Below are 14,126 nucleotides of genomic sequence, written 5' to 3'. Positions count from 1 at the left end.
AGTCCTTTTAACGAATGAGTTTGATGGTTTATCACAAACCTTAAATGAAATTCCATGGCCACCGTCCTGCTCTCTATATCAACCAGGGTGAGCCCCACCCCTTTCGTGAGCGCACTGTGCGCGGAGTGACCCCTGTTACGCGCCCCCGGCAACAGGGGTGGCAAGCAGGTAAGCTGCGCGGGCGGAGCGCGCGGAGTGACCCATGTTACGAGCCCCCGGCCACGGGGGTGGCGGGCAGGTATGCTGCTTACCTGCTGCGCGTGACGCCGGCCGCGGCGAAAGCGGACGAGGCGGGGTGTCGGTGCGGTGGGCGCGGTAGTGACCCTGGACGTGCGTCGGGCCCTTCTCGCGGATCGCCTCAGCTACGGCTCCCGGTGGGGCCCTCTCGGGGGAAGGGGCCTCGGTCCCGGACCCCGGCGAGGCGTCCCTTCTCCGCTCCGTAAAAGTGTCCATCTCTTTTCTTTTTTTTTCTTCTGTTGTGGCATATGCTGCAGGTGCCTGCTCGTTTTTCGTATGTGGGTAACAACATTTAACTATGTATATATATTTCCCCTCCTCTCTGAGCTGCCACCTTAACGTGGTAGAGGAGTTTGCGTGTCCCAATGATCCTAGGAGCTATGTTGTCCGGGGGCTTCTATGCCCCCTGGTAGGGTCTCCCAAGGCAAACTGGTCCTAGGTGAGGGATCAGACAAAGAGCAGCTCGAAGACCTCTATGAAGAACACGAACAAGGAACCCAGATTTGTATATATATATGTGTATATATATATGTATATATATTTGTATATATATATGTGTATGTGTATATATATATATATATATATATATATATGTGTATGTGTATATATATATGTGTATGTGTATATATATATATATATATATATATATATATATATATATATATATATATATACACATACACATATATATATACACATACACATATATATATATATATATATATACACATACACATATATACATACACATACACATATATATATATATATATATATATATATATATATATATATATATATATATATATATATATATATATATATATATATATATATATATATATATATATACATATATATATATACATACACACACACACAGCCCGGACCCCGGCCAAATCCTTTTAGCCCAATGCGGCCCCCGAGTCAAAAAGTTTGGGGACCACGGCTCTAGAGAATCATCTTTAAGCTACATTTAAATCAGTGTGGGTGGCACTGGGAGCAGGTGGGTTAAGTTTCTTGCCCAAGGACACGACGACAGTGACTAAGATGGAGGAAGCGGGGATCAAACCTCAAGTTGCTACTAACCAGGTGTTTTGGTAGCATCTTCATCCCGAATTACGATATTATTGCACAGAATTTGAAGGAATGATCAAATATGGCTTCGAGGTGCAGTGTTGCAGGAATACAACTAATTAAAGTTAAAGTTAAAGTACCAATGATTGTCACACACACACACGAGGTGTGACGAAATTATTCTCTGCATTTGACCTATCACCCTGGATCACCCCCTGGGACGTGAGGGGAGCAGTGAGCAGCAGCGGTGGCCGCGCCCGGGAATAATTTTTGGTGATTCAACCCCTAATTCCAACCCTTGATGCTGAGTGCCAAGCAGGGAGGTAATGGGTCCCATTTTTATAGTCTTTGGTATGACTCGGCCGGGGTTTCAACTCACGACCTACTGATCTCAGGGCGGACACTCTAACCACTAAATGAAGGTGTCAGCCTGCATACATTTCCAAATGATGGGAATATGAGAAAAGTATGGACCTCTCCAATCAAATTGACTCACACAAAATGGGACAAACCAAGCAAGAGGAGTGTAATTTGCATTTTAAAGATTGTGACTCTGAAGAAGATGAAGTTTGGATGAAGCTAAATGAGATCCCAAAAGTCAAGAGCACCCTCGGGGGGAGAAAGTCTAAATTACTGTTGGACCTCTGAGACTTACCATATTTTCCGGACCACAGGGCGCACCGGATTATAAAACGCACTGCCGATTAATGGTCTATTTTTTCATATATAAGGCACACCGGATTATAGAGCACATTAAAGGAGTCTTTTCTTTTTTTTTTCGAAATTGAAACACTTCTTTGTGGTCTACATAACATGTAATGGTGGTTCTTTGGTCAAAATGTTGCATAGATTATGTTTTACAGATCATCTTCAAGCCGCTTTCTGACAGTCGATTCCGGATGCGCCGTTTTGTGGGCAGTCTTGTTTACGTGGCTCATCTTCGACAGCGTCTTCTCCTCGTCATCTTTGTTGTAGCGGTGTAGCGTGCAAGGACGGGGGTGGAAGAAGTGTCAAAAGATGGAGCTAACTGTTTTAATGACATTCAGACTTTACTTCAATCAATAACGGAGCAGCATCTCCTCATCCGGAAACAACAACGTCGGAAATGTGTCTCGTGAAAAAACGTCCGGCTGGAACTCTAATAACTAAAGTTCCTTGGGTGAATAATGTAAACTCACAACACCGGTATGTTTTAGCGCTTTCATGACGAGTTTACTGACAGATATAAGTAAGAACTTTACACTACTTTGTATTAGAAATGGCAACAGCGGGGGATGAATGCCACAAAACAAGAAGATAGAGAAAAAGAAGAAGTTTATCGACTACAGTTTCGGCACGGACTACAAATGAGGACACACGCAATTTTTCAGGATTTATGCAGATCCCAAATACAGATCAGCAAGTACTAGAAGGTAAGAAAAGTTGCTTTTGCATAATATTGCGAAACAAAACGCCAGATAATATGTCTTACCTTATACATACACCAGTCTACATGTATCTCTTATGTGTGACTGCCATCTACTGGTCACACTTATCATTACATCATGTACCAAATAAAATTGCTTCGAGGTGGGTAAGCTCAATCAAACTTATTCCTTACATTAGGCGCACCGGGTTATAAGGCGCACTGTCGAGTTTTGAGGGGGAAAAAAGGGATTTCAAGTGCGCCTTATAGTCTGGAAAATACGGTAATTGCAATTGGTGAATTCTACAAACCTGATTCTCAAATCGGGTTTACCGCTAACTATGTGTTTTTGTTCAATGTGGTCCTAATTATGTTTGGATGCAGGTCTTATTTATTTCATACTTACAATAGGGCATGTGCCGATAAAAAAAAAAAGAAGAAAAAAGCAGGTTCGGCACGCCAATGGGATGCACTTTGGACATAATTGCACGATTGGGTGTCAAACGTACGGCCCGAGTTTGCAAAGTATAAAAATTAACCTGAAAATTTTGAATGAAGGAATCCGCTGTTTTAAATAAGTCCACTGGATTTCACACTAGCAATTATTTGTATCTTTGTAGATGATGCTACATATGTACAAAATAAACCACATGATGTGAGTACATCAGTCGAGGAAAATGATCAAACTACGTAAATAACATCCTGTAATTTGATTTTGACATTATATTTTTTATCTTGATAGATTGAAAATTAACACTGACTGATGAACATTATCACATAATTTATTCAGAAAATATAACTAACGACAAATAAGGATAGAATACTATTAACCGCAACATGTAAGTGTAAAACAGCCTCAACATTATGATTTGTACAATTTCAGAATGTGATGGTTCTATTTTTAAACAAAGAAAATAACCTGAAGTTGTCTTTATTTTTAAGTTATCGTGCCGTGATTTTACCAGTCCGGCCCACTTGGGAGTAGATTTTTCTCCATGTGGCCCCCGATCTACAATGAGTTTGACACCCCTGCTCTAAGACTATGGAGTTGCAACAAAAAGCCAGAAAATAACATTTCCTATCTTACTAGTCAGTCAATTATGATGCCAGGATGTCTTGTGAACCAAAAATATTCCATATCCGGTCTGTGAGCACCGCTTTGGGCTTCCCTCTACATGTCGTCCCATCCAGATGTCTCTTCCATTCCCCTGAGAGGCGCGTTGGTTTATGGAAACAATTTTCAGACTCTCTGAAATGGTGCCGAGATTTCCCCGATAAAATAATGAGGCAGTTTGTAGCTCAAAGGGCCCCATTTCATGCTATTATTTAATGCCACACAACGGTCTGATGTGGGCTACACGCCACGTTCTTTCTCAGAAGAACAGCACGCATCACATACAGTAAACACACAGCCAATTGTACTGTTGCACAACAGAATGCCATCCAACATAATAGCTGGAGAGAGATGATGAGCCAAAGCATACCATTTGTCATACACAATGTTACGGAAAGGATAGGGATGAAAAGAAAAGGGTTGGATGATAAATATTGTGAAAAAGGTTATTGTACCGTTTCCAAATATATTTATTGTGTTTACCTTTAAGCCCGGATGAGCGCCTGAGAGTCAAAAGTTGTTTATTCGCTGCCTCGAAATATAAGAAGAACTAGAAAATTCCCGCGGAAAATTTTGATGGGCCTGCTATCTGTGCCCTGGACCTCTGACCGGGGGTCGCTGGAAGCCGCCGTACTTATTAGATGGTGCCGAGTGTCTGAATCCGGGAGTTTTAGGTGTCACTGTACAAAATGAGCCACAGCGCTAGCCTAAAACAGTGGCATGTTTACACAAAAATGATAACACGTAGCATGTGTGCTAACAATAGCATGATAACAGTCGGCATGTTTCATATACCAAGTTGTACGACTCAAAAGGTATATGGCTGCGGAAATAGAAAAAAAATAAGTATAATCTGAATAAAAAGTTAGCATGCTTAAGTTAGCTTGCTGGCATGCTATCGTTTGCATGCTAACAGGTAGTGTCACTTACCAAATTTAATGACCCTTTGATTGATTGATTGATTGATTGAAACTTTTATTAGTAGATTGCACAGTACAGTACATATTCCGTACAATTGACCACTAAATGGTAATACCCGAATAAGTTTTTCAACTCGTTTAAGTCGGGGTCCACGTTAATCAATTCATGGGTGAAACGGTTGCAAAACTAGCTAAAAAACTTATCATGCTAATGTTAGCATGCTAGCAAGCTAAGGTGAGCATGATAATAGTTAGCTTGTGTCACATAACAAGTTTTATGTCTTTAAGGTGCACGGCTGGGGAAATAGAAAATAAGGTATAATCGGAAGAAAAAGTTAGCATGCTTAAGTTAGCATGCAAACGATAGCATGCTAGCAAGCTAGCAGGTAACAAGTGTCACATACCAAGTTTAATGACCCTGGGTGAAACGGTTGCAAAACTAGCTAAAAAAGTTAGCATGCTAGCAAGCTAACGTGAGCATGATAATAGTTAACTTGTGTCACATACTGTACCAAGTTTTATGACTCTAAGGTTTATGGCTGGGGAAATAGAAAAAAAAAAGTATAATCAGAAGAAAAAGTTAGCATGCTTAAGTTAGCTTTCGAGCATTCTATCGTTTGCATGCTAACAGGTAACAAGTGTCACATACCAAGTTTAATGACCCTGGGTGAAACGGTTGCAAAACTAGCTAAAAAAGTTAGCATGCTAATGTTAGCATGCTAGCAAGCTAAGATGAGCATGATAATAGTTAGCTTGTGTCACATACTGTACCAAGTTTTATAACTCTAAGGTGTATGGCTGGGGAAATAGAAAGAAAAAAAAAAAGTATAATCAGAATAAAAAGTTAGCATGCTTAAGTTAGCTTGCTAGCATGCTATCGTTTGCATGCTAACAGGTAACAAGTGCCACATACCAAGTTTAATGACCCTGGGTGAAACGGTTGCAAAACTAGCTAAAAAAGTTAGCACACTAATGTTAGCATGCTATCATGAATTGATTAACGTGGACCCCGACTTAAACAAGTTGAAAAACTTATTCGGATGTTACCATTTAGTGCAGTGGTCCCCAACCACCGGGCCGCGGACCGGTACCGGTATTAAATCAACATAAAAACACAATATATACACTATGTATCAATGTATATCAATACAGTCTGCAGGGATACAGCCCGTAAGCACACATGATTGTATTTCTTTATTAAAAAAATTAAAAAAATAAAAAATAAAAATTTATGACTCTAAGGTGCACGGCTGGGGAATTTGACAAAAATGTGTACATTTAGCAAAGAAAGTTAGCACTTTAATGTTAGCATGCTTACGTTTGCATGATAACAGTTTACAAGTGTCACGTACCAAGTTATACGACTCTGGGATAAAACGGGTGCAAAACTAGCTCAAAAAGTTATGAGCGCCTGAGAGTCAAAAGTTGTTTACTCGCAGCCTCGAAATATAAGAAGAATAAAAACATTGATATTGTATTCCAAGAATTGTGCGTATTTGCATTCGGTAACTTTTCTACTACTGAATCTCTGCACACAAAAGGGTGAACATTTCACAAAACATGCACCCTTTCTGTTTCCACTGTGCTGCTATTTTCACAATAAGTCGGAAAGTCGTGAAATTTCTCACACAGCTCAATGTGTTATACAAAACAATCACAACAACTTTTTGGTACAGTGGTACCTTGACTTAAAGGGGAACTGCACAAGTTTTGCCTATCGTTCACAATCATGAAAAAAAAGTAAATAAACGTGAATAAAATTCCGCTTACAGCGCAGCCAATGGAAGGTCCTCTATTGCGCCTATAAAACACAATAAATAACCAGCCAAAAAACGCCAACAATACTCCATTTATATTTCGTGAATTGAATATCAACAAAGTTTTAGTGACATTGTTATTATAAGCGCTAACGCAGACAGACTATTTATTTATTTATTTTTTGTCCTGTCCAGCTACTCAGGCAAATCATATAATTGATGTAGATGCCCACATCGCCTGTACATATTTACTTCACAAAAGAGAAGTGTGGGATACTTTTCTTGTTGCCTTATTTGTATTTGACTTTATTAAATGGAGACAACAACAACAACAAACACAACAACAACAACAACAACAACAACCGAACAACATCAGCAAATAGGATAACCACAAATATGATGGTAAAAGTGATAGCAAAGAAGCAATTAGTGGCATAACTCTGTTGGTAGAGTGGCCGTGCCAGCAACTTGAGGGTTGCAGGTTCGATCCCCGCTTCCGCCATCCTAGTCACTGCCGTTGTGTCCTTGGGCAAGACCCTTTACCCACCTTCTCCCAGTGCCACCCACACTGGTTTAAATGTAACTTAGATATTGGGTTTCACTATGTAAAGCGCTTTGAGTCAATAGAGAAAAGCGCTATATAAATATAATTCATTTCACTTCACTAGTGAAATAAATAATACAGAAATGACAATGAACATTATTAGGCTACAAATGGAGGAATACAAATACCAATAGAAATAGCACTATTGATAATGAATAATAACAATAATTACCTCTGTTAACAACAATACAATTGTTCAAATGCAACGGTACATATATGTAATGATAACTTGAAATACAAAAGAAAGCAGATAAATGGAGGGGAAGAAAGAGAAGCCAACTATATTAACCTTGTAGATTGTTATAGTAACAAAAGATTAAGCTTTGTCAGTGTGCCATGTGTTTCCCAGTTTCCGCTAGGGCAACAACGTTAATATATGTTTGATGAAACGTGATTATATGCATGACAGACTATTTATAGCGGCGCCGTGATCACAAGCTCGCATGCCTATACTTGACATCATCGACTGATAAGCTGCTTCCTCGCTTACTTTCCTGTGGAAGTTTATCTTAGATCAAAAAACATGCACCTAAAGTAGAGGGATTAGGACGTAATCCAACAAGTTGGTACAATTTGACAGCCAATTTAGACCCAAAAATAGCGAGAACGACATGAAACGACGCGTGAATTATTGGCCATTTTTCATCAAAATGGGACCATAACAAGATTCTATCAGTCGGCATCCTAATGACAGCAGACATTGTACAGTATGTGATGTGTCATTATGTTTGTTGGCTCTCATGAAGTCTGCAGTGAGTTGTAATGCTTAAAATAAGCAAAATACGTAATATTAAATGGTATAATAAATGTGCCTTTTACTACATTACATATATACTTACATCATGTATATAAAACCTTAAAGGAGGTGTTTGGATGTTTTTAAGGGCTTTTAAAGGCAGAATAGAGAAATCCCCATAGGCTCTATTGAAAGTGGACTTTGGATTGAATTTACTACTTAGAATGCATCAAAACAAGAAAAAAATATGTCTTACATAAAGAATGTGAATGATAGGCAAAATTAAGGAAAAAAAAGTGCAGTTCCCGATTAAGAAAGTTTTAAGATAAGAGCTGTCTCTCAGCTAACTGTTATGCTTGAAGATGCAAGCACTAAAAGTCACTTTTCTTATGTTTTGCATGAAAGTATGCACTGTAAAAATATTTGTCATATTAATTGCCTTTACAGTAACACGTTGATAGCAAATTGGTAAGAGAATGCACAGATGTAATGTTATTGAGAAAAAACGGACTCAAGACATTGCAACTATCTAGCAACATATTGAAAAATTCAGGCATTTAACACATATTACAGCCAAAGTTCAATCCCGTACTGTGGTTTTCTGATGTTTTGCATGTAAACAGGAGTAAGCAAGTCTAGAAGTGTACAAATGATTAACGTGCATTGTTGAAATGTTTTAAGCCAAACATATTTTCCATATCAACTGCCTTTACAGTAACACGTTGATTATAAATTGGTAAAATCATGCACTGATTCAATGTTACTGAGAAAAATAAGACTCAAAACATTGCAACTTTTTAAAAAGTCTGCAGAAAATTCAGGCATTTAACAAATAAATATTACAGCTAAAGCTCATGTTTTGCATGCAAGTACAGGAATAAGCGAGTCAAAGGGCCTGATTTACAAAAATCAAAATAGCAGGTGCTAAACAATGTGTGCAAACTAGGGATGTCCGATAATGGCTTTTTGCCGATATCCGATATTCCGATATTGTCCAACTCTTTAATTACCGATACTGATATCAACCGATACGATATCAACCGATATATACAGTTGTGGAATTAACACATTATTATGCCTAATTTGGACAACCAGGTATGGTGAAGATAAGGTACTTTAAAAAAATAATAAAATAAATAAAATAAGATAAATAAATTAAAAACATTTTCTTGACTAAAAAAGAAAGTAAAACAATATAAAAACAGTTACATAGAAACTAGTAATTAATGAAAATTAGTAAAATTAACTGTTAAAGGTTAGTACTATTAGTGGACCAGCAGCACGCACAATCATGTGTGCTTACAGACTGTATCCCTTGCAGACTGTATTGATATATAATGTAGGAACCAGAATATTAATAACAGAAAGAAACAACCCTTTTGTGTGAATGAGTGTAAATGGGGGAGGGAGGTTTTTTTGGGTTGGTGCATTAATTGTAAGTGTATCTTGTGTGTTTTATGTTGATTTAAAAAAATAAAAATAAAAAAAAAACGATACCGATGATAAAAAAAACGATACCGATAATTTCCGATATTACATTTTAACGCATTTATCGGCCGATAATATCGTCAGGCCGATATCATCGGACATCTCTAGTGCAACAATAAAATTGTGTGTACTATAGCAAGCGTGTTGCATGTGATCTACTAATACTGTTTGTGCTATTCATAACTGGTGCAGACCGCCTTATTGAAATGAGGATTTTGCACGTACTAACAAGGCTTTCACCACGGAGACACTCGATCGTTTACTGCACTTTGCTGTTTTCAAACAAGCAGCAGACATGTAGCATGTGACGTCATGACTAGAGATGTCCGATAATGGCTTTTTTGCCGATATCCGATATTCCGATATTGTCCAACTCTTAATTACCGATTCCGATATCAACCAATACCGATATATACAGTCGTAGAATTCACACATTATTATGCCTAATTTTGTTGTGATGCCCCGCTGGATGCATTAAACAATGTAACAAAGTTTTCCAAAATAAATCAACTCAAGTTATGGAAAAAAATGCCAACATGGCACTGCCATATTTATTATTGAAGTCACAAAGTGCATTATTTTTTTTAACATGCTTCAAAACAGCAGCTTGGAATTTGGGACATGCTCTCCCTGAGAGAGCATGAGGAGTTTGAGGTGGGCGGGGTTGAGGTGGAAGGGGGAGGGTAGTGGGGGGTGTATATTGTAGTGTCCCGGAAGAGTTAGTGCTGCAAGGGCTTCTGGGTATTTGTTCTGTTGTGTTTATGTTGTGTTACGGTGTGGATGTTCTCCCGAAATGTGTTTGTCATTTTCGTTTGGTGTGGGTTCACAGTGTGGCGCATATTTGTAACAGTGTTAAAGTTGTTTATACGGCCACCCTCAGTGCCTTGCATTCACTTGTGTGTGCGAAAAGCTGTGGGTATTATGTGATTGGGCCGGCACGTAAAGGCAGTGCCTTTACCTTTAAGGTTTATTGGCGCTCTGTACTACTCCCTATGCCCATGTACACATCGGCGTTTTAAAAAGTCATAAATTTTACTTTTTTTAAACCGATACCGATAATTTTGAAACCGATAACGATAATTTCCGATATTACATTTTAAAGCATTTATCGGCCGATAATATAATAGCCATCCACAACCAGAAGCTTGTGGATGGCTACCAAAAGCGCCTTATTGCAGTGAAACTTGCCAAGGGACATGTAACCAAATATTAACATTGATGTATGTATACTTTTGACCCAGCAGATTTGCTCACATTTTCAGTAGACCAATAATAAATTCATAAAACAACCAAACTTCATGAAAGTTTTTTTTTTTTTACCAACAAGTATGTGCTCCAATCACTCTATCACAAAAAATAAGAGTTGTAGAAATTATTGGAAACTCAAGACAGCCATGACATTATGTTATTTACAAGTGTATGTAAACTTTTGACCACGACTGCATATCGAGATTTATATCAATTATTGAGTTTAAGCAAAAATTATCGAGATATACTTTTTCGTTCATATTGCCTGCAGCCCTAGCATGCAACAACCCTTGAGGAGGCTTGAACGCGCATACACACAAAAAGCTCCTTTGGCCCAGTGCTATCCACGTGTTGCCCAACTCCATGGGGCTGTAAAGCTGTCACATAAACAATTCTGCTAATAGAAGGGGAAAGAAGAAGACAGAAGGGGGGGCAATCAGCTGGTTCAAGGGCAAAGTCAGGGAGACAGAGCAAGTAGTGGAGCTTTACTTAGCAAAATGACATCAGGGGATGGATGCCCTACACCAGGGGTGTCAAATGTACGGCCCACGGGCCGGATCAGGCCCGCGAACAGGTTTTATCCGCCCCGCGGGATGAGTTTGCGAAGTATAAAAATGAGCCGAAATTTTTGAATGAAAGAAACAGCCGTTCTAAATGTGTCCACTAGATGTCGCAATAGCAATTCTTTGTATCTTTGTAGATTACGCTACATATATATGCTAAATATATTTTTCACACAACTTCGTCTCAAAATTAGCTAGCCAGGTAACTATCTTACAGACTAGCGATCTCCTCCTCCAGATAAAAAAACCAAGGTCCACTTTGCAAAATGAGCAAAGTATTCATGTCTTTAACAAGATTAAGGTGAAATGTTCCCACACTTTACGTTTTCTGCTGCTGATTCGCTTACGTCCGGTAAAACACGAGTGATGACGTTTCCGACTATTGTCAAAATTAATTTGTCAGCAACACATATTATCGTTGATATTTTTTTCATGTTAAAAGTGCATTTTTAATGTTATCATGTGCATTTACAAGGGGGAAAAAAAAGGTTAGGAAACTACAATAAATTGTTTATTTCAACAATTTTCACCAAAATACGCATTTACCATGAATTGATTTACGTGGACCCCGACTTAAACAAGTTGAAAAAGTTATTCGGGTGTTACCATTTAGTGGTCAATTGTACGGAGTATGTACTGTACTGTGCAGTCTACTAATAACATTTTCAATCAATCAATCAATCAATGAGTTTGCTAAGTATAAAAATGAGCCGAAATATTTGAATGAAAGAAACAGCTGTTCTAATTGCGTCCACTAGATGTCGCAATAGCAATTCTTTGTATCTTGGAAGTATACGCTACTAATGTAAAAAAAATAATAAACCACATGTTAATGCACCAGTCGACGAAAATGAGCAAACTACATAAATAACGTCCTGTAATTTGATTTTGTTATTTTTTTATCTTGATGGATTGAAAATTAACACCAATGATTTGACTGATCATTTATTCAGAAAGTATAAATAACGACAAAGATAGAATACTATTAACTAATACTAACTACTGCAGTTTATCGTGTTATATTCTTATTTTCACTGTTATATTTGTATTCTAATTGTGGCTTTTTATTTTTATTCTTATTGTAATATTTTCTAATTTTATTTCCATTTATACCCCCCTTGTTTACTTTTTAAATTTGATCTCAACTCTGTACACTGCTGCTAGAATTTTGATTTTCCCGAGGGAACTCTCCTGAAGGAATCAATAAAGTACGATCTATTAACCGCAACATTTAAGTGTAAAAAAAACAACAACATTATGATTTCTCCATTTTCAGAATGTGCCTGTTCTATTTTTAAACAAATAAGACAATCTGAAGTTGTCTTTATTTTTAAGTTATCGTGCCGTGATTTTACCAGTCCGGCCCACTTGGGAGTAGATGTTTCTCCATGTGGCCCCCCGATCTAAAATGACTTTGACACCCCTGCCCTACACCGACCCCTGCATGCAAGTTTGTTTACCAAAAACACATTTGCCATTTCTTCTGTCGGTTTACCTTGCAGGGGAATGAAGTTTCAAACAGGCCATAAATTACATAAGCTGCAATCAAAGCGCCAACCTCTGACCTTGCCTGACCACCACCTGATTTCTTTTACGACACCACTGCACACGCAACGACGCTATCAGCGAGCGAGCTGCTGGTTAAAGTCCGGCGAGAGGACGCCATGGCCGGGGAACACTCCTCCGCGAAGTACCCCCCGTTCGCCCGCCCCCTCTTCCAAGAAGAACAAAAGTGTAAATGTGAAAGGCGTACTTACTTAAGTGCACGTACGGATCATTGCCGTCCATAACGGTGCTATTTGGGGCTTCGTGGCTGTCCTGTCGAGTCGGCGGTGCTCGGCATCCCACCGCATTCCTCTCCCCGGGGCCGGACTGAGAGTGTGTGCGAGGCGGCTCTAACGCCCGGGGGGCCCGTCCGTGGCGGAGGAGGAGGGGCCGGTCAAAAAGCAGCTTCTCCCAATGACGACGGTGTTCCGTGTCAAGCTCCAACACGATCCGCACCGAACGTCTCTCCCGGTTTTTTTTTTTTTTACTGTCTTTTTTTTTTTTTTTTTTTGCGTAACGTGTTGGCCTACTTTCCTGTAAGACAGACACAAGAATGTTTTCAAGAAGGAAAAAAAATACGATCATTTCCCTTTTTCCAACCTGGCAGCTGACAATGCAGGGATGAAGTATAGAGCGGACAACGTGATTTTAAAGAAAATTATTTAAAATAATGCGCTTTTTATGTCCACGTGTTTCATGGATTGACGTACCCGGATATTAGACTTTTTAAGCAAATTGTATATTTAAAAATAAAAATAAAAATCATATTTCAACTGAAATTACAGTATGTTTTTATGACATATTCCTCAATGTAATTGCATTTCTAATTTTATTTTAAAAATTTAAATTTATTGTTGAAATGCTTCTATTTTTTTTTTCATTTTCTTTTATCATAACAATAAAGCCCAAAATACTCTACGGGACATTTTTCAGAGATAATAATCAACATTCCATGCATCAGTTAACGTATACTTAATTTAAGTTAAAGCAGTGGTCCCCAACCACCGGGCCGCGGCCCGGTACCGGTCCGTGGATCGATTGGTACCGGGCCGCACAAGAAAAAAAATAGAATTTTTTTATTTTTATTTTTTTTAAATTAAATCAACATAAAAAACACAAGATACACTTACAATTAGTGCACCAACCCAAAAAAAACTCCCTCCCCCATTTACACTCATTCACACTCATTCGCACAAAAAGGTTGTTTCTTTCTGTTATTAATATTTCTGGTTCCTACATTACATATCAATATAGATCAATACAGTCTGCAGGGATACAGTCCGTAAGGACGCATGATTGTATTTTTGAATGACAAAAAAAAAAAAAAAAAAAAATGTTTATTCAAGTTAAAGTAGCACTGATAGTCACACACACACTAGGTGGGGTGAAATTTGTCCTCTGCATTTGACCCAGCCCCTTGTTCCACCCCCCT

At 38.5% G+C, this 14,126-nt stretch overlaps 1 protein-coding gene across 2 annotated transcripts in view; it reads right to left on the bottom strand.

Annotated features, from left to right (window-relative positions):
• Positions 1-13,188, bottom strand: part of rxrgb (retinoid X receptor, gamma b) — a 112,120-nt gene extending 98,932 nt beyond the window's left edge. Inside the window, exon 1 of one of the 2 annotated variants that reach the window (XM_061978025.2) lies at positions 12,907-13,188. Coding sequence is in view for 1 of the 2 variants with exons in the window: in XM_061978024.2 (XP_061834008.1) it covers positions 12,907-12,937 (31 nt within the window). In the remaining variant the exon portion in view is untranslated. The remainder of the gene's footprint in view (positions 1-12,906) is intronic. The other variant, XM_061978024.2, reaches the window with a different exon arrangement.
• Positions 13,189-14,126: the final 938 nt, after the last annotated feature.

This window comes from Nerophis lumbriciformis, linkage group LG18, assembly GCF_033978685.3.
Source record: "Nerophis lumbriciformis linkage group LG18, RoL_Nlum_v2.1, whole genome shotgun sequence".
NCBI classification, from domain to species: domain Eukaryota; kingdom Metazoa; phylum Chordata; class Actinopteri; order Syngnathiformes; family Syngnathidae; genus Nerophis; species Nerophis lumbriciformis.
Note: the sequence above shows the minus strand (reverse complement) of the source record. Positions and strands in the feature narration are given on the sequence as shown.